The sequence below is a fragment of the Torulaspora globosa genome, chromosome 7, assembly GCF_014133895.1.
Source record: "Torulaspora globosa chromosome 7, complete sequence".
Lineage (NCBI taxonomy): Eukaryota > Fungi > Ascomycota > Saccharomycetes > Saccharomycetales > Saccharomycetaceae > Torulaspora > Torulaspora globosa.
This window is the reverse complement of record NC_050733.1, coordinates 547,723-575,085: the sequence shown is the minus strand read 5'-3', so window position 1 is coordinate 575,085 and position 27,363 is coordinate 547,723. Positions and strand designations below refer to the sequence as shown.

At 44.7% G+C, this 27,363-nt stretch overlaps 12 protein-coding genes and 2 non-coding genes across 14 annotated transcripts; 9 read left to right on the top strand and 5 right to left on the bottom strand.

Moving 5' to 3' along the window:
- Positions 1 to 361: 361 nt before the first annotated feature.
- On the top strand, positions 362 to 433 carry HG536_0Gtrna13E. The gene has a single exon. It is a non-coding gene; the product is annotated as a tRNA-Glu (tRNA).
- Positions 434 to 815: 382 nt separating this feature from the next.
- On the top strand, positions 816 to 1,997 carry OLA1 (Obg-like ATPase; the record flags this gene model as incomplete). Its single annotated transcript, XM_037285242.1, has 1 exon — positions 816 to 1,997. One exon carries the CDS (start codon positions 816 to 818, stop codon positions 1,995 to 1,997), a length of 1,182 nt encoding a protein of 393 aa, XP_037141138.1.
- Positions 1,998 to 2,068: 71 nt separating this feature from the next.
- On the bottom strand, positions 2,069 to 2,980 carry SCO1 (Cu-binding protein SCO1; the record flags this gene model as incomplete). Its single annotated transcript, XM_037285241.1, has 1 exon — positions 2,069 to 2,980. The coding sequence occupies one exon, from the start codon at positions 2,978 to 2,980 to the stop codon at positions 2,069 to 2,071; it is 912 nt and encodes a 303-aa protein (XP_037141137.1).
- A 395-nt stretch (positions 2,981 to 3,375) lies between these two features.
- Positions 3,376 to 6,240, top strand: CHS2 (chitin synthase CHS2; the record flags this gene model as incomplete). Its single annotated transcript, XM_037285240.1, has 1 exon — positions 3,376 to 6,240. The coding sequence occupies one exon, from the start codon at positions 3,376 to 3,378 to the stop codon at positions 6,238 to 6,240; it is 2,865 nt and encodes a 954-aa protein (XP_037141136.1).
- A 66-nt stretch (positions 6,241 to 6,306) lies between these two features.
- Positions 6,307 to 7,665, bottom strand: HG536_0G03230 (M20 family metallo-hydrolase; the record flags this gene model as incomplete). The annotated part of the gene is made up of 1 exon (XM_037285239.1): positions 6,307 to 7,665. One exon carries the CDS (start codon positions 7,663 to 7,665, stop codon positions 6,307 to 6,309), a length of 1,359 nt encoding a protein of 452 aa, XP_037141135.1.
- Positions 7,666 to 8,143: 478 nt separating this feature from the next.
- On the top strand, positions 8,144 to 11,611 carry CHS3 (chitin synthase CHS3; the record flags this gene model as incomplete). The annotated part of the gene is made up of 1 exon (XM_037285238.1): positions 8,144 to 11,611. One exon carries the CDS (start codon positions 8,144 to 8,146, stop codon positions 11,609 to 11,611), a length of 3,468 nt encoding a protein of 1,155 aa, XP_037141134.1.
- Positions 11,612 to 11,852: 241 nt separating this feature from the next.
- FUR4 (uracil permease) lies at positions 11,853 to 13,733 on the bottom strand (the record flags this gene model as incomplete). Its single annotated transcript, XM_037285237.1, has 1 exon — positions 11,853 to 13,733. One exon carries the CDS (start codon positions 13,731 to 13,733, stop codon positions 11,853 to 11,855), a length of 1,881 nt encoding a protein of 626 aa, XP_037141133.1.
- A 563-nt stretch (positions 13,734 to 14,296) lies between these two features.
- HG536_0G03200 (pleiotropic drug resistance family ABC transporter) lies at positions 14,297 to 18,820 on the bottom strand (the record flags this gene model as incomplete). Its single annotated transcript, XM_037285236.1, has 1 exon — positions 14,297 to 18,820. One exon carries the CDS (start codon positions 18,818 to 18,820, stop codon positions 14,297 to 14,299), a length of 4,524 nt encoding a protein of 1,507 aa, XP_037141132.1.
- An 886-nt stretch (positions 18,821 to 19,706) lies between these two features.
- On the top strand, positions 19,707 to 19,788 carry HG536_0Gtrna13S. The gene has a single exon. It is a non-coding gene; the product is annotated as a tRNA-Ser (tRNA).
- A 137-nt stretch (positions 19,789 to 19,925) lies between these two features.
- On the top strand, positions 19,926 to 21,239 carry RPT2 (proteasome regulatory particle base subunit RPT2; the record flags this gene model as incomplete). Its single annotated transcript, XM_037285235.1, has 1 exon — positions 19,926 to 21,239. The coding sequence occupies one exon, from the start codon at positions 19,926 to 19,928 to the stop codon at positions 21,237 to 21,239; it is 1,314 nt and encodes a 437-aa protein (XP_037141131.1).
- Positions 21,240 to 21,734: 495 nt separating this feature from the next.
- PTC1 (type 2C protein phosphatase PTC1) lies at positions 21,735 to 22,568 on the top strand (the record flags this gene model as incomplete). Its single annotated transcript, XM_037285234.1, has 1 exon — positions 21,735 to 22,568. One exon carries the CDS (start codon positions 21,735 to 21,737, stop codon positions 22,566 to 22,568), a length of 834 nt encoding a protein of 277 aa, XP_037141130.1.
- Positions 22,569 to 22,715: 147 nt separating this feature from the next.
- Positions 22,716 to 23,663, bottom strand: MED2 (Med2p; the record flags this gene model as incomplete). The annotated part of the gene is made up of 1 exon (XM_037285233.1): positions 22,716 to 23,663. The coding sequence occupies one exon, from the start codon at positions 23,661 to 23,663 to the stop codon at positions 22,716 to 22,718; it is 948 nt and encodes a 315-aa protein (XP_037141129.1).
- Positions 23,664 to 24,528: 865 nt separating this feature from the next.
- ATP16 (F1F0 ATP synthase subunit delta) lies at positions 24,529 to 25,008 on the top strand (the record flags this gene model as incomplete). Its single annotated transcript, XM_037285232.1, has 1 exon — positions 24,529 to 25,008. One exon carries the CDS (start codon positions 24,529 to 24,531, stop codon positions 25,006 to 25,008), a length of 480 nt encoding a protein of 159 aa, XP_037141128.1.
- Positions 25,009 to 25,433: 425 nt separating this feature from the next.
- Positions 25,434 to 27,182, top strand: MCD1 (kleisin alpha; the record flags this gene model as incomplete). Its single annotated transcript, XM_037285231.1, has 1 exon — positions 25,434 to 27,182. The coding sequence occupies one exon, from the start codon at positions 25,434 to 25,436 to the stop codon at positions 27,180 to 27,182; it is 1,749 nt and encodes a 582-aa protein (XP_037141127.1).
- Between the last annotated feature and the right edge of the window lie 181 nt (positions 27,183 to 27,363).

Sequence of the window (27,363 nt, the reverse complement as noted above, 5' to 3'; positions counted from 1 at the left end):
GTGTAGAATCTGGCTTGAAGGAGAAACCAGCACAGGTTGAACTGTTGAAGTGTATTTCAAGAAGATCGTCAACTCGAAGCCTTCGGTGTCCAGGCTGTCAAGTACGCTGTATTTACCATACCACTCTTGTTTAGATAAGCGACGTTTAGTAGACGGTCTTTCGCTACTTGTTAGAGACCGGTTCGGGATTGCGTAAGATCTGTGGTGTGCCGAATGGATAGATGATGATGTTGTCGAAGCAATTGGTTCATGCAAGAGATTGGACCGACAGAAATTGGAGCAACATATCTTGGTTTTTCACGATGGTAGCGCCCTTGCTCATTCTACCATGCATTAGAGAGTTAATTCTTGGTCTTCCTATTCCGATGTAGTGTAACGGCTATCACATCACGCTTTCACCGTGGGGACCGGGGTTCGACTCCCCGCATCGGAGTAATTTTTTTTTCTCTCACCAAATGGAACAGGATATGCGAGCCATTCGATAGCATCATGCCGTCGAAGTGCTAGGGTTGGCCGGATCCAGCTGTTCGAGGGAATCGGAAGTTATCTCGAAGATCATTAAGGCCTCTGAAAGACGTATTTTGTGATTTTTCAACTAGTATAGAGCTGAAAAAAAACAGTAAAAAATTATGTCGAAAAGAAGACTTTGTCGTCGTCGTTTGCATGCCCTTTTCCAAATGGTTCGACTGATTCGCTTTTTACCTACTGACCGTTGGATTGTTATATTGGAAGTCGATTGATTTTTCGACTTTTTATTCCATTTTTATTTCACTTCACTACAGTTGTTTAAAAGATCAGAATAATTTAGCGAAAAGATGCCTCCAAAGAAGCAAGTTGAAGAGAAAAAAGTTCTATTGGGTCGTCCCGGTAACAATTTGAAAGCTGGTATTGTTGGGCTTGCCAACGTTGGTAAATCTACTTTCTTCCAAGCAATTACCAGATCTCCCTTGGGTAACCCAGCCAACTATCCATTTGCTACCATTGATCCTGAAGAAGCTCGTGTGATTGTGCCTTCTCCTAGATTCGAAGAGCTATGCAAGATCTACAAGCCAGCGTCTGAAGTTCCAGCTCACCTGACTGTTTATGATATTGCAGGTTTGACGAAAGGTGCGTCCGCAGGGGAAGGTCTAGGAAATGCGTTCTTGTCACACATCAGGGCGGTTGATTCGATTTACCAAGTGGTTCGTTGTTTCGATGACGCTGAAATTATTCACATCGAAGGTGACGTCGATCCTGTCCGTGACTTGGAGATTATCAACGAGGAATTGAGATTGAAGGACATCGAATTTTCTGAAAAGGCTTTGGAGAATGCTTTGAAGATCGCCAAGAGAGGCGGTCAGTCTTTGGAAGTGAAGCAAAAGAAGGAGGAAGCTGCTCTTATCGAAAGAATCATCAAACTGTTGCAAGATGGTCAGAGAGTGGCTAATCAAAACTGGTCCCCTAAAGAAGTGGAAGTTATCAACTCGATGTTTTTGTTGACCGCCAAGCCTTGTATCTATTTGATCAACTTGTCCCAGAAAGATTACATCAGAAAGAAGAATAAGCACCTACTGAGAATCAAGGAATGGGTAGATAAGTACTCCCCAGGTGATTTGATCATCCCATTCAGTGTTTCGTTAGAGGAAAGATTGTCTACCATGTCTGAGGAAGAACAAGAGGAAGAGTTGAAGACTTTGCAAACGCAATCGGCGTTGCCAAAGATTATCACCACCATGAGACAGAAGTTGGAACTAATCTCTTTCTTCACCTGTGGTCCGGATGAAGTTCGTGAATGGACCATCAGAAAGGGTACCAAGGCCCCACAGGCGGCAGGTGTCATCCATAATGATTTAATGAACACCTTTATCCTTGCTCAAGTGATGAAATACGAAGATGTTATCGAGTACAAGGACGATGCCGCTATCAAGGCGGCAGGTAAGCTACTCCAGAAGGGTAAGGAATACGTAGTGGAAGATGGTGATATTATATACTTCAGAGCAGGGGCCGGTAAGAACTAATACTTCCTTCTTACATAATCTCTAGCACATATACGCAACTTTTCTATCTACAAGTCATTATACCTAAGCCTTCAGTCAAATAGGAACGAGTACCATTTACTCTTCCTCTTTTCACGCTCCTCCGTGGGCACATAGCTTTTGACATGCTCAACGATTTTCTCCACGCCTGACTTTTCATCGTAGTTTCTCCCCATTGCTTCCACAAACTGTCCTTCTGGGTCCATTAGATAAAAGAAAATCGAATGATCCACCAGGTAGTCTTGACCTGGTTTCACGTGTGGTGGCGTTGAGAAGTAAACTCTGTACTGCTTGCAAGCGCTCTTGACTTCGTCGTAACTACCGGTTACGCCTTTGAGGCTGGGGTGGAAATCTCTCAGATATTCCTTCATAACCTTCGGAGAGTCCCTTGCCGGATCGCACGTTACAAAGATTGGCTGCAATTCAATTCCATGTTTCTTCGTCAAAGCGTCAAGCCATACTCCCAACTTGTCCAGCTCATCAGGACAGATATCGGGGCAATGGGTGAATCCGAAATACAAAATAGACCATTTGCCGAGCAAATCTTTATCGGTGAATTGCTCCCCGTTTTCGTCCACCAGATTGAATGGACCACCCACTACGGGCTTGCCGTAGCCTCTATTGGCCTCGGCTTCCTTCTCTGTCTCAAGCCTCTTCTTCTCCTTGGAGAAGAAGTAGTACAGCCCACCGCCGACCACTATGAAAAGAACAGCAGCTTTCCATGTGCTGAACTCTATTGAATCGCTGGTAACTCTCTGCGAAGCAGACTGCTCGGTTCCACCAATAGGTATCCTACTCAAAGGCTTCCTCTTCAGCTTTTCAGTCTCATCGGCTTGGTTGTATAACCGTCTGCCACACGTAACGTATCGCTGCCACTGAGTAGCTTTCGCACTCAGGGGCCTCCTAATCAATCCAGATGCCCTCAAACAGCTGGGAATAGCTTTAGATACCTGCGTCCTGAACATGTCTGTCGACTACCACCACTCTGAACGTTCCAGTAGACAATGCCACTCTTCGGAGCCAACTTTCCACTGATTATAAGGCTGATCTTAGCAGTATGCAACTTGATAGTTGACGTTCTTCGCGACACAATGCCTTTCGAAAGCCCTAACGGTTGCTTGTAGGGTTCCCTATCAGTCTCTTTTTTTCTGTCGAAGTTGTGTATTCTTACATTCTTGTTTGACCATCTAGTTGACGAAATGAGCTTGTTTACGCTTTACTGATTTGGGAAAGGTGATGGTCTCTTGTGAACTCTGGAAGATGGAATTGGCGATCTTCAAGTACATTTAACTTCAACTGAGGTCTTTAGACGGGGTGCTCTCTTTTGGACGAACTGCCACAATTGGCAGTAGGACCGACAATGACAAGAAATCCGTTTATGGTAGAGCCATCGAGCGGCTCTCCTCAAAGAGGCTCGATTCCGCAGCTGAGTAGGTTCCATACCAACACCAGTGGTAGATCCGAGGGGACTACGTATGATCGTGAAGATTTGGGCGACGACTATGATCAGTCCAGGAGATTTCAGGGCCTTCCGCAGTCACCCTCGAGGGCTGCCCAGCGATATTCACCTGATCGTCGTCATAGGGCCCAGTTTTATCGTGACAGTGCCCATAGCTCGCCCGTTGTAGATCGGTACAGAGCCAATGGGTATGGGTCGCCTCAGCGACCCATCAATCCGATCTTCCAGGTCGATGACAACGATGCCGAGACGGAGGACATTATTAGCGGTTACCAGGCACATCCGCAGCAGGTACCGAGGAGTGCACCCCGTAGTGGTAATCTTTTCGGGGAAAGATTGTACTCACAGAGCTCTAAGGCCACCGTCTCGACAGGTTCGACGATGAGCAGAGGCTCGTACGAGAACGATGGGAAAGCGCGCAAATCTTTTGAGAGCTATGACGACCAATCGACTGCTTATACTGATGACTTTGCCGAGACCAAGTTCGAGGTAAATCACCCAGTTCGTAAGGACTATGTCAGGCGTGCTAACTCTGAGAGCAGAAGAAGACCGATGTTGGAAAATCCAAATCTAGCAAAGGCGATCCTGAAACTGGATAATCCTATTCCAAGAGGGTTGCTGGACACCCTGCCACGGAGAGACTCCCCGGAGTTTACAGAGATGAGATACACTGCATGCACTGTTGAGGCGGACCATTTCTTGGAAGAAGGTTACTCACTGAGGTTTGCTGAGATGAATCGAGAATGCCAAATTGTCATTTGTATTACGATGTACAACGAAGATAAATTTGCATTGGCTAGAACTATTGATTCGATCATGAAGAATGTGGCCCATCTGTGCAGCCGCAGGCGCTCACAAGTCTGGGGTCCTGATGGTTGGAAGAAAGTATCTGTTATCCTGATCAGCGACGGTAGAACAAAAGTAAATCAAGGTGCTCTGGACTACCTAGCGGCCATCGGTGTCTACCAGGAAGACATGGCCAAGGCATCAGTCAACGGAGATCCAGTGAAGGCACATATTTTTGAGTTAACAACACAGGTTTCCATAAACTCCGATCTTGATTACGTTTCTAAGGACATTGTGCCAGTGCAGTTCGTGTTTTGCTTGAAAGAAGAGAATAAAAAGAAGATTAACTCGCATCGCTGGCTATTTAACGCTTTCTGTCCTGTACTGCAGCCAAATGTGGTTACATTGATTGACGTCGGTACCCGCCTAAATCATACAGCCATTTACCATCTATGGAAAGTTTTCGATATGGACTCAAATGTGGCTGGTGCAGCAGGCCAAATCAAGACAATGAAGGGCAAATGGGGTCTGAAACTTTTCAATCCGCTAGTCGCCTCCCAGAATTTCGAGTACAAAATCTCAAATATTCTTGATAAACCATTAGAAAGCGTGTTTGGATATATATCGGTGCTGCCTGGTGCGCTGTCTGCTTACAGGTACCGAGCCCTACAAAACCACGAAGATGGAACCGGCCCGTTGAATTCATATTTCTTGGGAGAAACGCAAGAAGGTAGGGATCATGACGTCTTCACTGCTAATATGTATTTGGCCGAAGACAGAATTCTATGTTGGGAGTTAGTGGCTAAGAGGGATGCTAAATGGGTACTGAAATACGTCAAGGAAGCCACCGGTGAGACTGATGTTCCAGAAGATGTTCCGGAGTTCATTTCGCAGAGAAGACGTTGGTTGAACGGTGCTATGTTTGCGGCATTGTATGCTCAACTTCACTTCTACCAGATCTGGAAGACAAAACACTCCATAACGCGCAAAATATTCCTGCATATTGAATTCTTCTATCAGTTTGTTCAAATGCTATTCTCATGGTTCGCCATCTCGAACTTTGTTTTGACGTTTTACTACTTAGCTGGCTCAATGAATCGAGTGATCAAGAATGGTAACGCAGTTTTCATCTTTTTCAAGTACCTAATCTTCTGTGATTTGGCAAGTTTGTTTATCATTTCAATGGGTAACCGGCCACAGGGGGCCAAACATTTGTTCATAGCATCAATGATCATTTTGACCATCTGCGCCGCCTATGCATTGATTTGCGGGTTTGTTTTTGCAATCAAGGCATTAGCATCCAAAGAAGAATCTCATTCCATTTTCACTAATATCATAATTTCGCTGCTTTCCACATATGGTGTTTACACCATTACCTCTATCATGTACCTAGATCCCTGGCACATGTTAACGTCCTCAGTTCAATACTTTTTGACTCTTCCAGCTTTCACATGTACTTTACAAGTGTTCGCCTTCTGCAATACGCACGACGTCTCATGGGGTACCAAAGGATCCACAAGTAGCTTAAAGCCACTTTCAAAAGCCATTGTCGTCCAAGGTCCTGACGGTAAACAGATTGTCGAAACGGACTGGCCCCAGGAAGTTGATAAAAAGTTCACCGAGATCAAAAGCCGTTTGAAAGAGGTCGAATTTGAAGAAACAGTGGTCGACGAATCTCAAAAACGCAATGATTACTACAGAGATATCAGAACGAGAATTGTCATGATTTGGATGTTATCAAATTTGATATTTATCATGTCGATTACGCAAGTTTACAAACCGGAGAAGGTTAATAACGGATACCTAATTTTCATTCTGTGGTCAGTAGCCGCACTAGCCGCTTTCAGAGGTCTGGGATCTATGGCTTTCTTGTTCATGAAATATTTGCGTATGATTGTGAGCTACAAAAATAAGGCCGAGGGCAATGGCTCCTATAGCCTGCCCAAAATGAACGTTTTTAACCGGAGCGACGAAGCTTGATACCCACAGCTGCCAGTTTATGAAGCGATTAAACATATGTATACTATCAACAACAACATCGAGTGATTAATGACCTCTCAACGCCCTGTAGTTATCGTAGTTGATAATCGCTTGCAACAGTACTTTGAAGCCATCTTCTACTTCCTCTGCGGAGGAGTACTCGTAGTAGTTGTGGGATAAACCGTCCTTTGATGGGATGAAAATCATAGAGGTTGGCACATGAGGAGCGGTTTGACAGGAGTCATGCCCAGCACCAGACCATATTTGTCTGATCTGTGACTTATCAAATTGGGCAAATGCAGATCTGGAGACACACTCGATACAAATTTCATTAAATTTCACGGCAGGTGATATTTGTAGAACATCCCACTGGTAAGTCAGCGCACCTCCAGTGTTTTCTACCACCAATTTTGCAAAAGTGTCCTTTATCTCTTGCAGAATTATCGCTTCAATTGAATCATCTGGATGCCTGACGTCCAATGTAAACGAAACTTCACCCGGAATGATATTTACCGAGTACGGCATTGCATCAATAATACCACAGGTGAAAAGTCCCTGGTGCGATTTAGCCATTTCTGCAGCGGCCACGATCATTTTCGATGACATTAAAAGTGCATCTTTCCTCAACCTCCAGGGCGTAGTACCAGCGTGTGCGCCCTCGCCCTTCACAGTGATTTTAGCCCAATGGTAGCTTTGCACCCCTGTCACAACACCAATCCTTTTCCCTTCATCCTCCAGGATTGGTCCCTGCTCAATATGTAACTCGAAATGAGCATCAATTTCATTCTCCTTGTAAGAGGCCGGCGTTTCACCGACATAACCAATCTTGGTCAGGGACTCTAGCACAGACTCGGGATGTTCTTCACCAACGGATTTCAAAGCGTAAGCCTCCGCCAGGTCCAGATCATGAGACCACACACTGCTGCCGGTACACGATCGGGCGAATCTAGCACCCTCTTCATTAAACCAAACTACCACGCAGACATCATAGTTGGGGACAAAATTGTTGTCCTTGAACGTTCTCAACACCTCCAATCCGGCCAAAACCCCGAGGATCCCATCGTACTTGCCCGCTTCCGGCTGCGTATCGAGATGTGACCCCGTCGCTGTGGGAGGCTTCCCTGACTTGTCCTTACCAGGATAAATAGCGAAGATGTTACCGATTTTGTCGATCTTGATCTCGCATCCGAGGCTTCTGCATTCCTCAACAAACCAGTTTCTCATCTCACGGTCCTCATCGGTCCCAGCCAATCTTCTCATCCCAAACTCATGGGGCAGGTCGCCCCAACGGTACGCAGCACCGAACTGAGATCCCGTCTCCAAAATTGTTCTATTTAACCGGCCGGAGGCAATCTTCAAAGAAGCTGCCGCTGGGATATTCAGAGTCGCCGACAAACTGGTTTCCGACGCAGTAACAGATCTCATTGTTGTATTTCTTGAACATTTCCAATCGACTACAACAGTCCAGAACTAAACCAAACGCTCCCGATATATACGCCGATCGCAACCGATCTTTGTGATACTTCCCAGCTCATCGCATCGCCAATCGGTTGCCGAACTCGCATGTTGGCAATTGATAAGACACTATCGCCCGCGGTCTTCCGTCGACAATGCAGCCTCCGATAAGAGTGATAAAGATACCAAACAGGATACACGTTCCATAAAAGCTGCTACACCAGTTACCACCAACTCAAATCGACCAACAAGCTCGAAAGAGACCTCTTCTTTCAGGCATTTATAGAGCATCAGTTCATCAGATTCGTGTATATCGCGTATAAGCCCTTACGTAGTGTGAAAAATATCGAAGCTAAAATTCAAAGCCACGTACAAACTACATAAAGCTCATCGAAGACTCGTAGCTTGAGCAGGCTGGTGGTTAGGCAAGCTGGTAGAGTGACTTGCCATGTCAAACGACCGCTCTGGGGATGACAACTACTTGAGCTTCAATGGAGGAGATCAGGAATCGCTGCTTCGATCGAGACACAGTACTATTTCACATGGACCTCAGAGACAGGGGTCTCTGGTGAGACCCGAGAGAAATCAGCTAAATAACCCGGAGAATCCGCACTATTACTATGTGCAAAAAGCTCAGGAACAGCAGGATCATTTGGACGTTCAGCCTTCTACAACTGGGGTGACACCGAATTACGTGGGGCGATCACGGGTCAGTGGTTCGCTACGCTCAGTGGTAGATGTTGGCGATGAGCGTGGTTTGGAGAGCTATCCCCTGCAAGACTTTTCGAATGATCAGAAACCGGCGGTGGAAGAACATGTGGATGATCTCACTGACGAAAATCAGGCAAATTTGTTGTCTACGGCCCGTGGTCAGAAGCCGGTCAGGAGTGATGTGACGCGGGCAAAGACGATTACGCCGTGGCAGCTTTATTGTTATATCGTCTCGTTTTGGGCTCCGGCACCGCTTTTGTCCTTATGTGGCATGCCGAAGAAGGAGAGACAGCTGGCATGGAGGGAAAAAATCGGGCTTATATCTGTCATATTCTACTTGGGAGCGTTTGTCGCTTATTGGACTTTTGGGTTCACTAGTACTGTGTGTGGTCACAGCGTGCTTCGATTGAAAAATAACGAAGTGTCGACTGGCTACCTGATTATCAATGGGAAGGCGTTTGCGCTGGATTCGTCGTCGCATCCGGCGGCAGCCGGTATCGATGCCGGTACAAATGTTCTGTATCCTCCCGTCAATGCAGGCGGGATGGATGCATCTTTCCTGTTTCAGAATGTTAACGGTAACTGTCTGGATCTGATAAAGCCTAAGGACAACTGTTCGATTCCACACGATGACCAGGGAAAACTGGCGTGGTACTTCCCTTGTAAACTGTTCAGTCAAGACGGCTCTACGCAGCCAAACTTTACCAAGTCTGAATATTACGACGGTTGGGCTTGCCATACGTCAGAGGCTGCAAGAGAGGCATATTACTCGCTGGAACCGGCAGCGGAAGTGTATTTCACGTGGGACGATATTAAAAACTCTTCAAGGAATCTTATTGTCTACAACGGGCACGTCCTGGATCTCGGGCTCTTGAATTGGCTGCAGACCGATGACCTCGACTATCCGCCAATGTTCAGTGATTTAAAGAGGCTTGATTTTCAGGGGTATGATCTATCCATTGCACTGGCTAATAGCTACGACAAAAAAGTTGCTCGATGCTTGAGCGAGATCATCAAAGTCGGTGAAGTTGATTCAAAGACAGTTGGTTGCATTGCATCAGACGTTGTTCTTTACGTCTCATTAATTTTCATCTTATCTGTTGTCATTGCCAAGTTCTTGATTGCATGCTATTTCCGCTGGGCAGTGGCCATGAGGCAAGGCGCTTTCCCGGTTGATAATAAAACCATGGGACAGCAGCTAAATAAAATTGAAGATTGGTCCAATGATATTCGTACCCAAGGTCCAATAAAGCAGGTGGCCCCCGAGTTAAGACCGAAGCATCATACTAGGACCGAGTCCAGGATGGATCTTCTCAAGAAAAAAGGGTCTAAAATGTTTCAGCCAAGAAATAACAGCGACTTCAATGATAATATGACCACAGACGGCACGATCGCTGGAATGACGACGATGGCAACACAGAGTGCGGCAAGAGCTGCCAGAGAACGCAATTCCATCCATTTAAGTAACACATTTCCGTCTCGCGATTTGACAACACTTGCTCCAAGTGACTCTTTGTTATGGAATGGGGATCAAAGAATCACAGCACCAGGAGGTTCGTCGATACAATCTTTTGACTCCGCCATTATTCATCCAGATGCTGTACAGCAGCCGCCACTTGATTATCTGCCATATGGTTTTCCACTCATCCATACGATCTGCTTTGTGACCTGCTATTCGGAAGATGAAGAGGGTTTGAAGACCACTCTAGACTCATTATCCACCACAGATTATCCAAACTCCCATAAATTATTGATGGTGGTATGCGACGGTCTGATTAAAGGTTCCGGTAATGATAAAACTACACCCGAAATAGCCCTAGGAATGATGGAAGACTTTATCGTTCCGCCAGATGAAGTTCAGCCGTACTCATACGTTGCGGTGGCTTCCGGTTCAAAACGTCATAACATGGCCAAGATTTACGCAGGTTTTTATAAGTATGACAGTGAAACTGTGCCTCCAGAGAAGCAACAGAGGGTCCCGATGGTTACAATCGTCAAGTGTGGTACTCCTGATGAACAAGGTTCAGCAAAACCTGGTAATAGAGGTAAGCGTGATTCTCAGGTTATTTTGATGTCATTTCTACAGAAGATGACTTTCGATGAAAGGATGACAGAGCTGGAATTCCAGCTTCTGAAGAGCATTTGGCAAGTAACTGGTCTGATGGCAGATTTTTATGAAACTGTTCTTATGGTTGACGCTGATACAAAAGTCTTTCCTGATTCTCTAACCCACATGGTAGCAGAGATGGTTAAGGATCCGCTAATTATGGGCCTTTGTGGTGAGACAAAGATTGCCAACAAAGGCCAGTCTTGGGTCACAGCCATACAAGTTTTTGAGTATTATATTTCGCATCACCAGGCCAAGGCATTTGAATCTGTGTTTGGCTCCGTGACCTGTTTACCAGGTTGCTTTTCAATCTATCGTATCAAGTCCCCCAAAGGATCTGACGGATTTTGGGTACCAATTTTAGCTAATCCTGACATTGTCGAGCGCTATTCAGACAACGTTACGGACACTCTGCACAAAAAGAATCTGTTATTACTTGGAGAAGATAGATATCTCTCGTCGTTGATGTTAAGGACCTTTCCAAAACGGAAACAGGTATTTGTTCCTAAGGCGGCCTGCAAAACCATTGTTCCTGACAAGTTCAAAGTTTTGTTGTCTCAACGTCGGCGTTGGATCAATTCCACTGTTCACAATCTTTTTGAATTGGTATTGATTAGAGATTTATGTGGTACTTTCTGCTTCTCTATGCAATTTGTCATTGGTATTGAATTGGTTGGAACACTTGTGCTGCCTTTAGCAATCTGTTTCACCATATATGTCATCATTGTTGCTATTGTCTCGAAGCCCACTCCCACTATGACTTTGATTCTGCTTGCTATCATTTTGGGTTTGCCTGGTTTGATTGTCGTTATAACCGCAACAAGATGGTCCTACTTGATGTGGATGGGCATTTATATACTTGCATTGCCTATTTGGAACGGTGTACTACCAACTTACGCGTACTGGAAATTTGACGACTTCTCATGGGGTGAAACCAGAACCATCGCCGGTGGGAATAAAGGTGGGCACGATGACGCCGAGGGTGAATTCGATCATTCTAAAATTAAGATGAGAACATGGAGGGAATTTGAAAGAGAAGATAGAATGCATAGGTCGTCCAGCGGGAGAAATGACCAGGACGGGATGTACTTGTTTTAGGTGCCGCTTTTTAAGCGAATCAAATATTCCTACTTACTTGCCAGCGCGCATATCAATATCTAGCGCTTTTGCCTATACAAGACATAATGTGATAAATGCTATGAAAGCTTCATCATTTATTAATCTTCGTTGTAGTTGAAGTACGCTAGTTTGACTACGGTGAACTAGAAATTCGTGAAATTTCTTGTATTAAACACTCTTTAGAAATAGTAAGTACAATTAAAGAAATGGATTCATATGTTTATAAACAAGTTTTTCCATTTCCGTACTCATAGACGTCAACAAAATCGTCTTCCAGATCGGGTTTCTTCATGTCACTTCTCCATTCCGTTTCGAAATCTTCAACATCAACAAATCGTTGGAACCAGCCCTTGTCACGAATAATGTTCTCGACGGGAGTACCAGGGATCGGGGAAATGTAGCACAAAACAATGTAAACCAAAAAGCTGATAAAATATCCTACCCAATAGCTCAAATAGTAAAGGTTTAAGGCGCCTTGCGAGACAGTGATTTGTGGTGCCCCGACCGTTCCAATAAAGCCCGGCAAATTAGGAGCGACACCGCAGATATACGCCACCGCGGCCCTCCAATTTATACCGAACCGATTGTTGAACATGTAAAAAGAGCCTTTCTTGTTGGAGTAAAGATGAGACAGCTTAATGTAACCTCTTCTGACAACGAAATAATCGGCAGCGATTATACCGGCTATGCTCGACAAAAAGATGGCGTACGCGGATAATGCCATAGTGAATTTGTTGGAAGTTGCCAGTAAGTTCCATGGGCAGATACACAGCGCAATCATAGCACAAAACAGAGACCCACGGCGTATGTTAACAAATCTAGGAAATAAAGCGGTCATATCGGTTCCACATGACAGTGAATTCGCTGATATATTGGTACCGAGCTGTGCAAGTGTGAATACAAATGCAATTAAAAAAACACCCGCCCTTGTCCCGGGTGTGAAAGAACTATCCAAGAAACGCGCCAGCACGTCAATTGGAGACCAGTAATTAACTCCGTATAATTCATACCCAGCTGCAGTGACAATGATGCCAACCAGACAGGTTATAGAAAATAGGAACGGAATACCGATGAGCTGAGTCCATAAAGAAGAAGCAGGAGTCTTGGAGAATCTCGCAAAATCCGGAGCGTTCACGATTAAAGTGGCGAAATTGGCGATGCATCCAATGATGGACCTGACGAAGATCCAAGAAAATTCAGAGCCATGAGGCGCCGTACCATTCAACGAGCCCAATGCAATTTTACCGTGTGATTTCTTCACTGCCCATATCAGAAACCCAAAGGCAGCAATGGGAACCAAAGCTGCCTTCACCGTGAAAAGATGTCTAATTTTGTGTGGTGCAACCAATAAAAACGGTATACTCCCAACCCAAAAGAGGAAAAAACACATGAACTCAAATGTCGTTGCGTTGGGTGAGCCAAAATGGTTAGGAATCCTCTCGTTCAGGTCGTTCCCGAAGATGGACTTCAGCATCAAAGACACCGTGGAACCCCCCAGGTATGCCTGGACGGCATACCACACAATAGCCATGACAACACGGTTAATTATAGGCCACATCGAGAAGAAAATACCAAATGAAGCTCTCACGCTAATGGGAAAAGAAACATGGTAGGCAGCGCCGCATCTGGAAGCCGCAACGACAAAGACGCCGACAAGCCCATACCCAATCCAAACAGTTATCCAGCACTGCCACCAGTTCAAACCCATTTGCATGCCCGTCGCAGCAATCTGCCAAGTGTTGATATTGAAACAGTCGGCCAGCCAGAAATATGCAAAATTGAACCATGACCAAACCCGTCTTTTTTCTTCTACCGGCTTCAGGTCATGATTATACAGAAACGACTCAGTCAGCGAAACATCAGCTACCGATGGATCCACAATAATCCACTTACTGTAAAATTTTTTCCAACGACTTTGCTCTTCAACATATTCGTCAACTGACGCCTCGACCGTAGAGGACACGTCTTCTTCGTAGAAACTTTTACCAGTGGCCCTTATTTTCTGTTTCCCCAGAATTTCATCCTCAGAGTTTCTCTTGTGCAATGACTTCCGACTAGGATTGCTGAAAACTGCTGCCAATTCATCTGTTTCTGTCGTCATGGCTGGTCTCGGTCATCATGGATTGAGTAGAGAAGAGGAAATATTCATAGAGTAGTTCCTGGTTATATATGCTGCCTTGATCCTGCATTATTGCTCTCTCATCGCACTAAGATCAGTGGATTAAGAAAAGTTGACGCTTTTTTCTTATCTTATCAAAAGGAAGAAGACTTTGCAATGGACAATAAGCTTTGAAGGCTTCCACAGAGAAAGAAGATCATCTATTGAAGAGGCAGTCGGAAATGGATATCATATGCTCGGCACTGCTAGGTGACCCCGGTAAGAAACCTTAATTTCCATTCGATTTCTGCATTCTACTTGTTATCTTTGTTATCTCGACGACCGTTTTCCGGGGCGAAAAAACTCTGATCTGTTATCAAACGCTCATTTGCTTGTACCAGAGCACTGTCAATTACTTTGAGAGGATAATTCGACAAGAGCTTAATCAAGTTATCTCCATATCTGTGTAGAAGATATTCGTTGTATTGACTAGTTCTATTGTACAAGGTATTATTCGTATAGATTATAATGAACGAAATCGTGCCCGGCATTCTGCGCGTGTCCGTTCATTGAGCAGAACTTATCTTCCTTCTGCTAAAAGGCATCTTGCTCTTAACCGTGGACAAAATGTTCTTGATGGCGCCGAAATCAATCAAGCCAACTTTCCTCACATGGAACATGTAGTAGATCCCGATCATGGCGCAAAGGTTGAAGCCGATGTAAGCCCAGTAGAAACCGAAATTCCTCCATAGGTACGAATAGCTCGCACTTATCCTTGTCAAGTAATCATCTCCAACCGAGAACTGACAATAAGCACAGTTTTCTGTTGCGTTTGGATTCTGAATGTAACCAGTGGCCCTGGAAAGGAAAGGTTCCATGTATTCTCCGCAAGTCATGCCGCTGGGCGCATCGAAGAAGGAGAGCTCCTTTTGTTTACAGACGACTTTCTTGCCATGTAACACTATGCCCAGTAAGTTTTGGACAAAGTAGGTGTATGGCGAAACTTTCCACATAAAAGTCCAGAAACCTGGCATCAGTGATGGCGGCTGAACAACTCCACAGAACGACAATAAGAAAGAAAGAACCAGGCCCATCATCACAGCAGCAGAAGGCAGGTTAGGTGCCATGTATAAGACCATTAGACCTAGGGCGACATAGTATAGTTGGAACACAATAGAGTAATTCAAGAAGAAAACCGCCGATCTTGACGCCTCAAAGAAGTTTTTCAATGGGAAGTAGAAGCTGACAAAGTAAATAGTGGAGAACACAAAATGATAGGGGATCTCACATAGATATTGGGATATTAGCAGTAGAGACCAGTGGAACATATTAGATTTAGACTCTCTAACCTCAAACAGCTCCCTGGAAGCCAAAGCACGAGCTTGGATTTGATTCATGGCTGGCGCGGATAGAACGATAGAGATAAACGTAGCGAACAAAGTGTTTTGTAAACCGGTATAACTGTTACCAACATCAAAAAATGTAAAACCGACGTACAGACCGCCAACCAGCATCAACATGAGTTTGGACATTAGATAGTTCACGTCTCTCCAGAAGATGGTAGCTGTTCTCCAGTAGACGTGCTTGAACTGGTAGAAGTATCCCGTGGCATATTTCCTGACATCTTCCTTAGATTTTGCAGAGTCCTTCTCCTTAGAGGATAGCTCTCTCATCATGCTTTCAATCTTTTCTTCATTGGCCTTAAACTCTGGAGAGTTCTTCCAAATTTCGTGCCAATCTTCGTCGACGCTAGCGGTTGCGCCCGCGCCAATTGCTTCCAAAATATATTCAGCAGGATTTTCGCTCTTGTGACATTTTCTGGCACCACTTCTTTCAAAATAATCCAACAAAGTGGATGAGTTGGGACCCACATCGCCAAAGTAAACTGTTTGACCACCCTTTTTCAACAGTAGGAGTCTGTCAAACTGTTCGAAAAGGGTAGCTGAGGGCTGATGGATGGTACACAAGATTGATTGACCAGCGGCCGTCAGCTTTCTCAAAATCTGAACGATCGCCCAAGCTGATTGGGAGTCAAGCCCAGATGTTGGTTCATCCAAAAACAAAAGAAGATCTGGTTTTGCAACCAATTCGACACCAATCGATAACTTTTTCCTCTGCTCAACATTCAAACCAGCTCCCAGTTCACCAACTAGAGCTTCGGCGTATTCGTTCATGTCCAAAATGTCAATAATCTTTTCGACGAACTCAAGCTTTTCTTTATCTGGGACGGACTGATTCCGACGCATACGAGCTGAAAATATCAAAGATTCTCTAACAGTCATTTCAGCTATGTGCAAATCTTGTTGCTGGACGTATCCCGTCCTTCTCTCGAAACTAGCGTCAATTGGACACCCGTTAACTAGCATGTCTCCTGTAATGATCCCGACGTTCCTTTGTGCTAAAGTATTCAAAAGCGTTGTCTTACCAGCACCCGATTCTCCCATTAGCGCAGTCATGGTACCTGGAGCGCAGTAACCGGATACATTGTCCAAAAGCTGCCTCATGCCTCCCCTATAAGGAATCGTATAGTTCACATTTTTCCATATGAAAACACCGCTACTTTGCAATTCTTCGAATGCATCCGCATTGGCTTGACTTGAAATAATGCTTTCTCCATTCGACAACTTCTCTTTAACGTCTGCGATGTTCATGTTATCGGCAGCCTCTTCGTCGTCAAGCCTTGCCTTTCTGGCCAATGCTTTGTGGCCCTTTTTGAAGATCAAAGCATCACCACCTCCCTTGACTGGGCGTTTAATTTCGGTAATGATGGCTTTGATTGCAATATAACCAATTAAGAAGCACCATAAGATACCAAAATTTCTCCATGTGTGCTTGTATTCGTACTCGAATTGTATTTTCAGATAGTCATCCCCTAAAACCCAAGACTGGCCTGGTTGGGAACCTACAAATGCGCAAACTTTTTCATTGGCAGTGACATTTTCGTATCCCGGACCAGATGGAATAACACCACCACCACAGTCCATATGTCTACCATGGAACTCAGCATTTAGCATGGACTCGAAAGCGTATCTGATGGGCAAGATATAGGCAATCCAAATAAACCAAGGGTGCATTGAGGGCAATTGAATCATATAAGTTGAGTACATTGAAATGGACATCATCAAAATACCGGCAATTGCATTGGCCTGAGAAATTGTATCACAACCAGCGGTGATCATTTCAAAGAGTCCATTGATGGCTTCGGAACACATAGTTAAAAAGAGGTAAACGATGAAGAAACTCCCAGCACTAGTGTGCAAACCAGCTAGAAAATACAATATGATGATAAACAAGGTCAAACCAATCATTCTGAAGGGGAAACCCGCGATATTAGCACCAAGTGCCTCTGCCGATGGATGGTACAGGGAATAGTTCTTGTGTTTCTGAAGAATTGGTCTGTAATCCAAAGTGATATTTGCTAAAGCCATCAATGAGTAATACAACAAAGCAAAATAAAGGACACCACCTCTTGTAAAGGCGCCACTTGTGGAGGATGGGGTATTGTAACACAGAGATCCCACTATGAATGCCTGTATCACTGCTGCAACGATGTTGATCACGGTATAGGATTTATTGCCGTAAATTCTCTGGAATCCTCTCTGGGTACACAATTGCAGCTGTTTCCAATATGAAACGGTATAGTAAGAGCTTTTCCGCGCATGCTTGGATTTCTCCTGTACCATCGAGTCGTGGTAGATCTGTCTAGTCTTTTCTGTGTCAACGTTGGCCTTATATTCTTCAATATCTTTCAGTAACTGAGCGTATTCGGGTGAATTTTGCCAGTACTTTTCAAATTCTTCGGCCGTTCTGGGTACTCTTTTCTCGAAACCCGGTCTGATCTGGTGCAAACCGTTAGGATCCGTCAAGACCGTCAGATACTCTGCGGTATCCTGTCTCGCAGGACATTCGTATCCCATTCTCCAAAAATAATCTTTAGCGTCCTCGATTGCACCAAAATACACTTGTCTGCCCGCATACAGTACGGTAACTTTGTCGAATGTATTGTAAATATTCTCACTTGCCTGATAGATGGTGACAAAAGCGGTAGACTGCTGCAAATTTGTCATGATACGAATGGCCCTGGCGTACTCTAAAGCAGTAGAGGCATCCAAACCCCTCGTAGCGTTATCCCAGCAATACACGGAGCCTCTGGCGACGACCGCCTCAGCGATCGAAACACGCTTCCTTTCACCACCAGAGACACCTCTCACGAAGTCGTTACCCACCCGTGTATCGTAAGTGTGAGTGAGACCAAAGATCGTCGCGTAAAAATCTCTGGTGTGCTCGATGTATTCTTGTCTAGAAACATTGTTGACTCTTCTTGCAGGCGTCTTGCAGGCGATGGCAAAATCCAAAGTCTGCTTCACGGTCAGGTAAGGAAAATGCACATCCAGCTCTCCATTGTATATAACATCCGATTTGAAATGCTTCATCATCTCAGCTTGTGGAATACCATCGTATGAGATAGAACCACTTACACCGCCAGAAAACTGATCGATCACGCCTGCCGTAGTCTTCAGCAAAGAAGAACAACCGGCGCCCGGTCTACCCAGTACCAACACCATTTCGCCCGGCTTGGCCAAAACGTGTACGCCCCGCAGGATCTTTCTCATCTTGCGGTTCTTTCTCGCCTTGATCCCCCTGTAGATGGTAAGCGGCAGGCAAAGAATGTTACCAAACGTGACTCCTTCAAGAGCGCTCTCATCATCGCCCTCAGCGCCAACGTCCTCCAAAATCACACCAGTCTTCCTAAAGTGGATCCCCTGATCAGAAGCATCATTAACAAACCGAGACAGAATGTTTTCCGCATTGAAAGCATTAGGATCTCTCTTTCCCGCGTCTTCCTTACTAATTCTCCGCGAAAGTGTCCGAGCCAAAGAACAGATCTGTGAAGTTGTCTCCGCATTAAAGCTTGTACCTGACTTCAAGTGTGCCACATCTCGACCTATCTCAAACATTGGTTTATCGGAGTCTTCATCATTATAAGCTCTGTAACTCAACTCACTGCATGCCAAAGATCTGCGATCACCGGCTTCTCGAGATTCGTCCGATGAAGGCGAATTAGCCTCTTTCACCTCCGAACTTGACATCAATACAGCGTCGTGACTTTGAAAAGAGGCGAAGAAGTGCTACTAAACAGAATCCCAACGATTGATATAGATTACTTCCCTCTCACCGCACCGAAACTTGAGGCTAAACTATGTGGAAATACGGATATCTGTATTTGTCATATTTGTCATATAGGTTATATCCATACCGTTGTAATTGCGATGCCCATGGAACCGTCTGTTGAGCTTTATTTTTCGCCATATTCAGTTTCCGCGGAACCTGAGGGTCTTATTTCCGGCACGGCGTTGACACCGAAAACAACCGGTGCGAATTTTCATTGCCATTGGTATCCGCTGACGGCCAGGCGGAGGCGGACCATAGTGTCCTCGGCGGCTTTGCATCGGGAACAAAGGGGATCTACGCAAATTTCCACTCGTTTAGAGAAAGGTACTTGAAACGCAATTGGATACGTAGACCAAGAATCGATGGTTGTTTGTAAACCTTGTAGGATCATAGTAACTTTCGCTAGGGTGCTTCCATCCGTGCTGAGCAATGTCAGAAAGCTGGGGGTCGAGGGGTCTCTTGCGGAGCTTGATGGTAAAATGATGGTTACAGTGTGGTATGGGTTATGCTAGGAAATAGTTACTGTAATAGTACGAGCTGGGCATACCGGCTCGACAAGATGGAAGTGTAAATAGAATGGCTAAAACACTATTCTGATTACCAACAGAGGTCCAAAATGAAACAGATAAAAGGGACCCAGTTGAGAGCTATTAGAGAGCCACCCAGGTCCAGGAAAGGACAAGGGGATTCGATAGGATACAAGTATAGTTTATTAGTAATAAATATTGAACGAACTATCGCAAAGGGGGATGAACCATGTCACCCACAAATAATACTGTAACGTTCCATCCCATAAGCTTTTGTGGCAACTTGGCCGAGTGGTTAAGGCGAAAGATTAGAAATCTTTTGGGCTCTGCCCGCGCAGGTTCGAGTCCTGCAGTTGTCGATTATTTTTTTGCTTCCCGACAGTATTTTTCCTAGTAATGTTATAGGGTCTAAAGACGAAGGTGGCAAAAGAATCAAAGCTAACATCTTGCAAGTGTCGTGAGTGGCAATCTATCCAGCCAGTGAGGTTTAGGTACCATGGGACAAGGCGTTTCTTCAGGACAAGATAAGAAGAAGAAGAGAGGTAGCAAGGAGAAATCCAAGTATGAGCCACCAGTGCAGTCGAGGTTTGGGAGAAAAAAGAGAAGAGGTGGTCCAGCAACCGCTGAAAAGTTGCCCACAGTCAATCCGAGCACACGTTGTAAGCTGAAACTGTTAAGGATGGAACGAATCAAAGATCACTTGTTGCTGGAGGAAGAATTCGTTACGAATTCGGAGATCCTTAAGCCAATCGAGAAGAAGCAGGAAGAGGAGAAAAAACAACTGGAGGAGATTAGAGGTAATCCATTGAGTATTGGTACTCTGGAAGAGATTATCGATGACGATCACGCTATTGTGACGAGCCCTACGATGCCTGATTACTACGTCTCGATCCTATCTTTCGCTGACAAAGAGTTGCTGGAACCAGGCTGTTCCGTTCTGCTGCATCACAAAACAATGTCGATCGTCGGAGTGTTACAGGAAGATACCGATCCGATGATCTCTGTCATGAAGATCGACAAATCTCCAACGGAATCGTACAGCGATATCGGAGGCTTGGAGAATCAGATTCAAGAAATTAAGGAAGCAGTCGAATTGCCGCTTACACACCCCGAACTTTACGAAGAGATGGGTATCAAACCACCAAAGGGTGTTATACTCTACGGAGCACCAGGTACCGGTAAGACTCTACTTGCAAAGGCAGTGGCTAATCAGACTTCCGCGACCTTCCTGAGGATTGTCGGTTCGGAGCTTATTCAAAAATACCTGGGCGACGGTCCAAGGCTCTGCAGACAGATTTTCAAGGTCGCGGCCGAGAACGCTCCAAGTATCGTCTTCATAGATGAAATCGATGCCATCGGTACAAAGAGGTATGACTCGAACAGCGGGGGTGAAAGGGAAATTCAAAGAACTATGCTGGAACTTCTGAACCAGCTGGATGGCTTTGACGACAGAGGTGACGTGAAAGTCATCATGGCCACGAACAAGATCGAAAGTTTGGATCCCGCGCTTATTAGACCTGGCAGAATAGACCGCAAGATCCTTTTTGAAAACCCAGACTTGGGAACAAAGAGAAAGATATTAGGCATTCATACTTCAAAGATGAGCCTGAGCTCGGATGTACATTTGGAAGAACTAGTGACGTCAAAGGACGATCTATCAGGCGCTGATATACAGGCAATGTGCACCGAAGCAGGTTTGCTTGCACTCAGAGAGCGGAGAATGCAAGTCACAGCAGAGGATTTCAAGCAGGCTAAAGAGCGTGTCTTGAAGAACAAAGTGGAAGAAAACTTGGAGGGTTTATACCTGTGAATTGTTAAGTAGTCTTATTAACGTTGAATATTTAGCAGTTGGGTCCGTCACGTGACAAACTATCTTCTATCGTCATCCATATTTTATCAGAGTTGGCATCTCATCTGAATAAACACAACATAGCAACAGTTTTGAATAGAGAAATTAAACAACGAGAGATTGCTTGTCTGGCTGATAGCGCCAGAGAAATTTACACCGCTTGGTGACGTGATTGAAACTTTTTAATTTCTCAGATTTTGCGAGCCGTTGGCTGACTGTTTATTGGCATCTTTCGATCCAGTCTTTTGTCGATCTCGATAAACAATTACTATTCTCTAAAGCCTCTTCTACATTGCTAAAGCTGTGAAGCAGAGGATTCTGATTGAGCAAGTTGAACTTGCTCTCGATTAGAAATCAGTTATTCTATTTTTGGAAGAACCGTTACATTTTATAAGTACACATTGTCTGTGGCTCACTCATCCAGTGAAGGATATTCAATACCAATCGTGAGGAATAATGAGTACCAAAGCTAGCGATGAACAGCATTATAAGCTGAGTTATCGAGTAGGCGTAGCAGAGAATAAGAATGCGAAGTTTCGTAAGACCATGGAAGATGTGCATACATACGTGAAGAATTTTGCGTCTCGTTTGGACTGGGGATATTTTGCTGTTTTCGATGGACATGCCGGTTCTCAGGCATCTAAATGGTGCGGTTCTCATCTGCATACAGTCGTTGAACAATTGCTGGTTGAGAACGAGGCTTTAGACGTGAGAGACATTTTGAATAAGTCTTTCTTGGTCCTAGATGAACAAATAAATACCAATTTGCCAGGTAATAGTGGCTGCACAGCTGCAGTATGCATCTTACGATGGGAATTACCGGACAATGAACCTGGACAATTAACCGATCTAGCGAAGCATAAGAGGAAGCTATATACAGCAAATGTTGGAGACTCACGTATTGTTCTATTCAGGAAGGGACAAAGTGTACGATTGACTTACGACCACAAAGCATCAGATATTTTAGAGATGCAGAGGGTGGAAAAAGCGGGTGGACTAATCATGAAAAGCCGAGTGAACGGCATGCTAGCGGTCACTAGATCCCTAGGTGATAAGTTCTTCGATGGCCTAGTGGTAGGTAATCCCTTCACCACCAGTGTGGAGATAACGGCTGATGATGAGTTCTTGATATTGGCATGCGATGGCTTGTGGGACGTCATTGATGACCAAGAGGCTTGTGACCTCATTAAAGATATAAAAGATCCTGACGAAGCCGCCAAGATATTGGTGAGATGTGCTTTGGAAAATGGGACCACCGACAACGTTACCGCGATGGTAGTTTATCTTTGAAAAACGTAGGTTCTGATCGTCCGAGCTGCATTGTATTATTTAACGCCCCACCTTAATGAGCTTTTGCATTTGCATATCTTTTATACTCCACTCTCCATATATATACTCAACAGTAAAAACGAAGTGGTTCTTAGCCCTTGTGGCTTTTCAAATGTTGAACCCGTTCAAGTCAAGATCGCCATTATCGCCATTAGCTGCCCAATCTATATTCAAGTCGTTAAAATCGTTCAGCGTCAAATAATTTTCTCCATTGTCAGCCATATAGCCCGCCTCTGGATTCTCAGAAAGGTTATTATCAGTGGTGCCAGATGGTTTTTCGAAAGTATTTATGGGTTCTGTGCTTTTATCTCCGTTCTTCTCCGATCCGTTAATCCCTGTACCGAAACTACCAATGTCAAATCCTGTATTATCGAGACCAGGAAACATTGAAATGTCCATGTTTCCGATTTCTCCCATATCGTCTCCTTGCGTTGGTTGTCCTTGTGAATTTCGTGGGGACTGCTGTTGAGAATCACCAGGCGTCATCGCTATTTGAGATTGCGCGCTCATCACCATATTTGGTGAGCCATTTATGTTTCGACGATCGTCTCCCAAATTCGCCACCAGCATGCCATTCGTTCTATCTCTCGAAAACTCTGTCCTGTTTTCAGACTCTATTCGGTTGTCCTCAATACTTTGCCCCGACAACTGACGGCTCTTCAACTCTTCCAGTTCTCTATTTTTCCTTTGCTCTTCTTCCTCCTGCTTCCTGCGCTGGTCTATCCTTTTCCGTTCTCTCTCCTTCTCCTTTTCAACAGCAATTTCGTATATGGCCCCAATGTAGCTTTTACTCTTTGATAAAGTTGTCTCCAAATCGTCCAGGATTGAATGAAACAAGTGAACCTTCTCGCTCAAGACTCTTTGTTGTGCCTCACTGAAGCCATTGATAACAGATGTATCTAACTGAACAGTTTTTAGCTGCTGCTGAACCATCATCTCAGCGGCCACTTTCATTATGTCATCAAAGCATTGCGTCAGTTTATTATTATGAGCAGGTAATGTGGCCGAGAAGCTAGGCGTTTCGCTGGCACTCGCCGTACCTTGTAGAGTAACCATGCTGCTTTTGTCGCTTGAGAAGATATCGATGATCTTCCACCAGGCTTACATAAGAATGTGCAACTGCGGTTCACGGATCAGGGTAGATCATAATCAGAGATGACTGACAACTATCTGTTACCCGAACAAAAAACTATTCACAACGCTTTAACCAAACTTACCGACCTCGAAGTGGTCCGTCAAAACGGCTAAGTTTCATATCTTGTCTAAGACAGTCTGTCAGTAGCTGCCGGTTTCATCTAATCGCACAGACCAAGCATTCCACTCTGCTTATTCTAACCGGTCGCTTCCAATAACTGTGTAGATATTGGCGTCATGGAACCTACGTCGGGACATGACAAGCATTCAATGTAGCAGACGAAACTGTAAACAACGAAAGCATGGTTCTCAAAGTCATCCGCTATCTTGTTGCCAGTATTTTTTTCATCCAAGAAGTTCACCAGCAGTGTTTGCTTAGAAGGACTGTCGGGAAACGGTCCTGCATGCCGTCTCCTTGTCACACAGGAACCTATCAACAGAGAACTAGCGATAGTGAATGATTGCTCCTGTCGCTGGTTGTATAGCCGCCGAGATCATTGGCGTTCAGCTGCTTTGTTACCCGGTCAGATACGTAATTGGCCAATCAACTTTCTCTTCCTCAAAAATCGGGTAACAGCCTTTTTCGTCCTTCCAACGTTCTCTCTGGCATCTGTAGGTTCTACGTCCGGAGGGCAGTGGAACCGAACCCGTAAGCTCTCACTACCTAGCGACACCCCGTAAAGCAGGTGCTACGTGGTTCACAATTATCGAAGTTTAGAATTGCCCATTGCTGCTCCTTCATATATTGGGCGATCAAGCGGTTGCAAGCGTATATAGAAGACACAGGATGTTGCGTTTGAATACTACCAGAAATTTGTCCAGATCTTTGAATCTTGTGAGCAAGCGTTTTTATGCTGAAGCTGCTCCATCCAGCTTTTTGAAGTTACAGTTTGCCTTACCACATGAGACAGTATCTGCTGGTTCTGAAGTCACCCAGGTCAATTTGCCTGCTCAATCTGGTAGAATTGGTATTCTAGCCAATCACGTGCCTACTGTGGAACAATTGACACCTGGTGTCGTCGAAGTGTTTGAGGGTTCTCAATCCAAGAAGTACTTTGTGTCCGGTGGCTTTGCTACTGTTCAACCAGACTCCACGTTATGTATCACTTCAGTTGAAGCTTTCCCATTGGAGTCTTTCTCACAGGAAAACATCAAGTCCCTTTTGAGCGAAGCCAAGAATAAGGTCAACTCTTCTGACGAAAGGACTGCTGCAGAGGCTGCCATCCAAATTGAAGTCTTGGAATCCTTGCAATCTGCTCTCAAATAGCTATGGCTTTTAGAAAGTTCCAGTTTTTATATTCAAGATATCGAGAGGTAAATAACAACAGCACGAAAACATATTATCCGCAGTACAACTCTCCAGCTTTGCGGCGGAGCCAGCTTAGGTGCTTCGTTGATTTGGTTGACCAGCGGGCGCGAAAACGCGAAGTTAATGTGCGACGCGTAAAGTGAATAGTAAAAATCATTTCAAGCATACAGTACTTCATGAAGTTGTTATTGCACCACTTATAACTTCTTATTGGCCTCATTAGCTGTCATATCATGATATAAGTAGATAATAAGCGATAACCATTTCGATTACTGCTAGCATACCATACTTAAGAGCCATTGCTGACAACGACAATAATATTTTGCTTTCCACATTTCTTCAAACATTTTACTTCACTTTCTTAGCCCTTCCCAGATCCGTCGATGCAATCCACAGTACAAGCTTACTCTTCCGTGAGAATTGGTACCAAGAGCGGCCCATTAGCTCAGATATGGTTGGCTGCAAATATGTCCAATTTACCCAAGACTTCCGTCTTGCAAACAAGCATCCAAGAATCTGCAGATGAGATCGCTAAAGCTTCCGGGTGTAGCACTGATGTCTCCGGAGAAGCGAGCAGTTTTGAATACATTACGCTTCATACCTCTGGCGATCTATTGCAAGGTATAGTACGCGTTTACTCGAAACAGGCCGCGTTCCTTCTGACGGACATAAAGGATACCTTGATGAAGATTAGCACTATATTCAAAGCGAACCAGCGGATCAATGTAACTGTTGGGAAATCTAATACAATCGCATCAATCGAGCAACTGATATTGCAAGATTCAGTGACAGAGAGAGAAGTGCTGTCGGTGCCTAGTTTAGATTTTCTGGAGAATGATCAAACTCCACCCAACCTCTTAGATGGGGACAATTCCATGCGCAGGAGAGTTCAAGGGGCTGCGCCTTGGGATACTTCTCTCGAGATTGGTAGAGGTTTCGGTGGTGATGACGATCTAGATCTTCATGAGACCTCGGCGTTAAACCTCGATTTCGACTTCGAAGACGGTCAGTCGTCAAAGACCTGGGAGGAAGGTACCAGGCAAACGACGCTCGATGAAGGTTCAATGGCACAAAGCCGTGCTGAAATGGTACCATTGATCGAAGATGATGACTTTCCGCTTGACGATCCGAATAATGGACAATGGGATTTAGGAATAAGCAAGAGCGAACAAGAGGGTCACGACGAGGACTCATCAACTATGTCAGTGGAGCTGGGAAGGAGAGCTGGCAATGCGTCTATGGTAGATGATAATGAGGATCTTGGGATCGATCTGGGTCTGGAGAAGGAACCATTGATAGAGGAGCCAGTCGCTGACGAAGAACCCATGGTAGAGAAAGAGATTCTTGTACGTCTCAAGAAAAATTCGGGATTAGCTAATGCGAAAGCGATAGACCTCGATAACGAAACTGAACTTAAAGAACCTCAGATCAGGCAAACATTTGATAATCTTACGGATGAGGGTTCAGAACAAAATGACAGCAGTTTAACAAAGAGAAGACTTTTAGATGAGCTTCGGCTAAGTATAAATTACCTTCCATCAGCTATGCTGACGGACGTACTATCATTCCAGAAATGTAAGAGACAAAAGTTAAATTCACCAGAGGTAGAAGTCCGCTCAGAAGAAGCACAAATAGACATTTCACTGAGTCTTGATGAACATCTGATCAGCAATGATGATACAAATGATGGAAGCGCTTGCGACACGGAAGACAGTGATCATATCATGCCGATAGCCGCTGACATTGGGCAACCGCCTGCCGATGAGAATCTACTAAGTTCTCCCGAGAGAGAGTCGTCTCAAACACAGCAAGATAGTTCGGAACAACCACAAGAAGTACGGCTTCCTTCCAGTGACACTGCATCCAAAACGACAGTACGCATGGCCGAATTGTTAAGAGCACAATTTCTCGATATTGATGCACCAACTTTTGATGATCTACTGTCAGCTGGACATAAATCAGATGTTTCCAAAGCGAGAGAAGATATATCGAAGAAAGAGGCTAGTAGGGCATTTTTCGATCTGCTGTCGCTCGCAAACGAAGATTGTATCGATCTTGATCAGGAATCTTCCTTTGACAGTATTGCAATAAGAGCTAAGCCTAACCTCTTCACGAAGTTTATCACCGCCTGAACGCGGACGTTTATAGACTATTCATCATCATAATGGGAGATTCAATTGAGATCTCTTTGAACTATTTCGTAGATTATTACACTGAGCTGCTCGAAAATTTTCCAGGTCGGCACTGTATGATGCGATGAGCTTGCTTAACTTGAGGAAAACAGCAGATACGGAGAAATTCAGCAATGCTCAG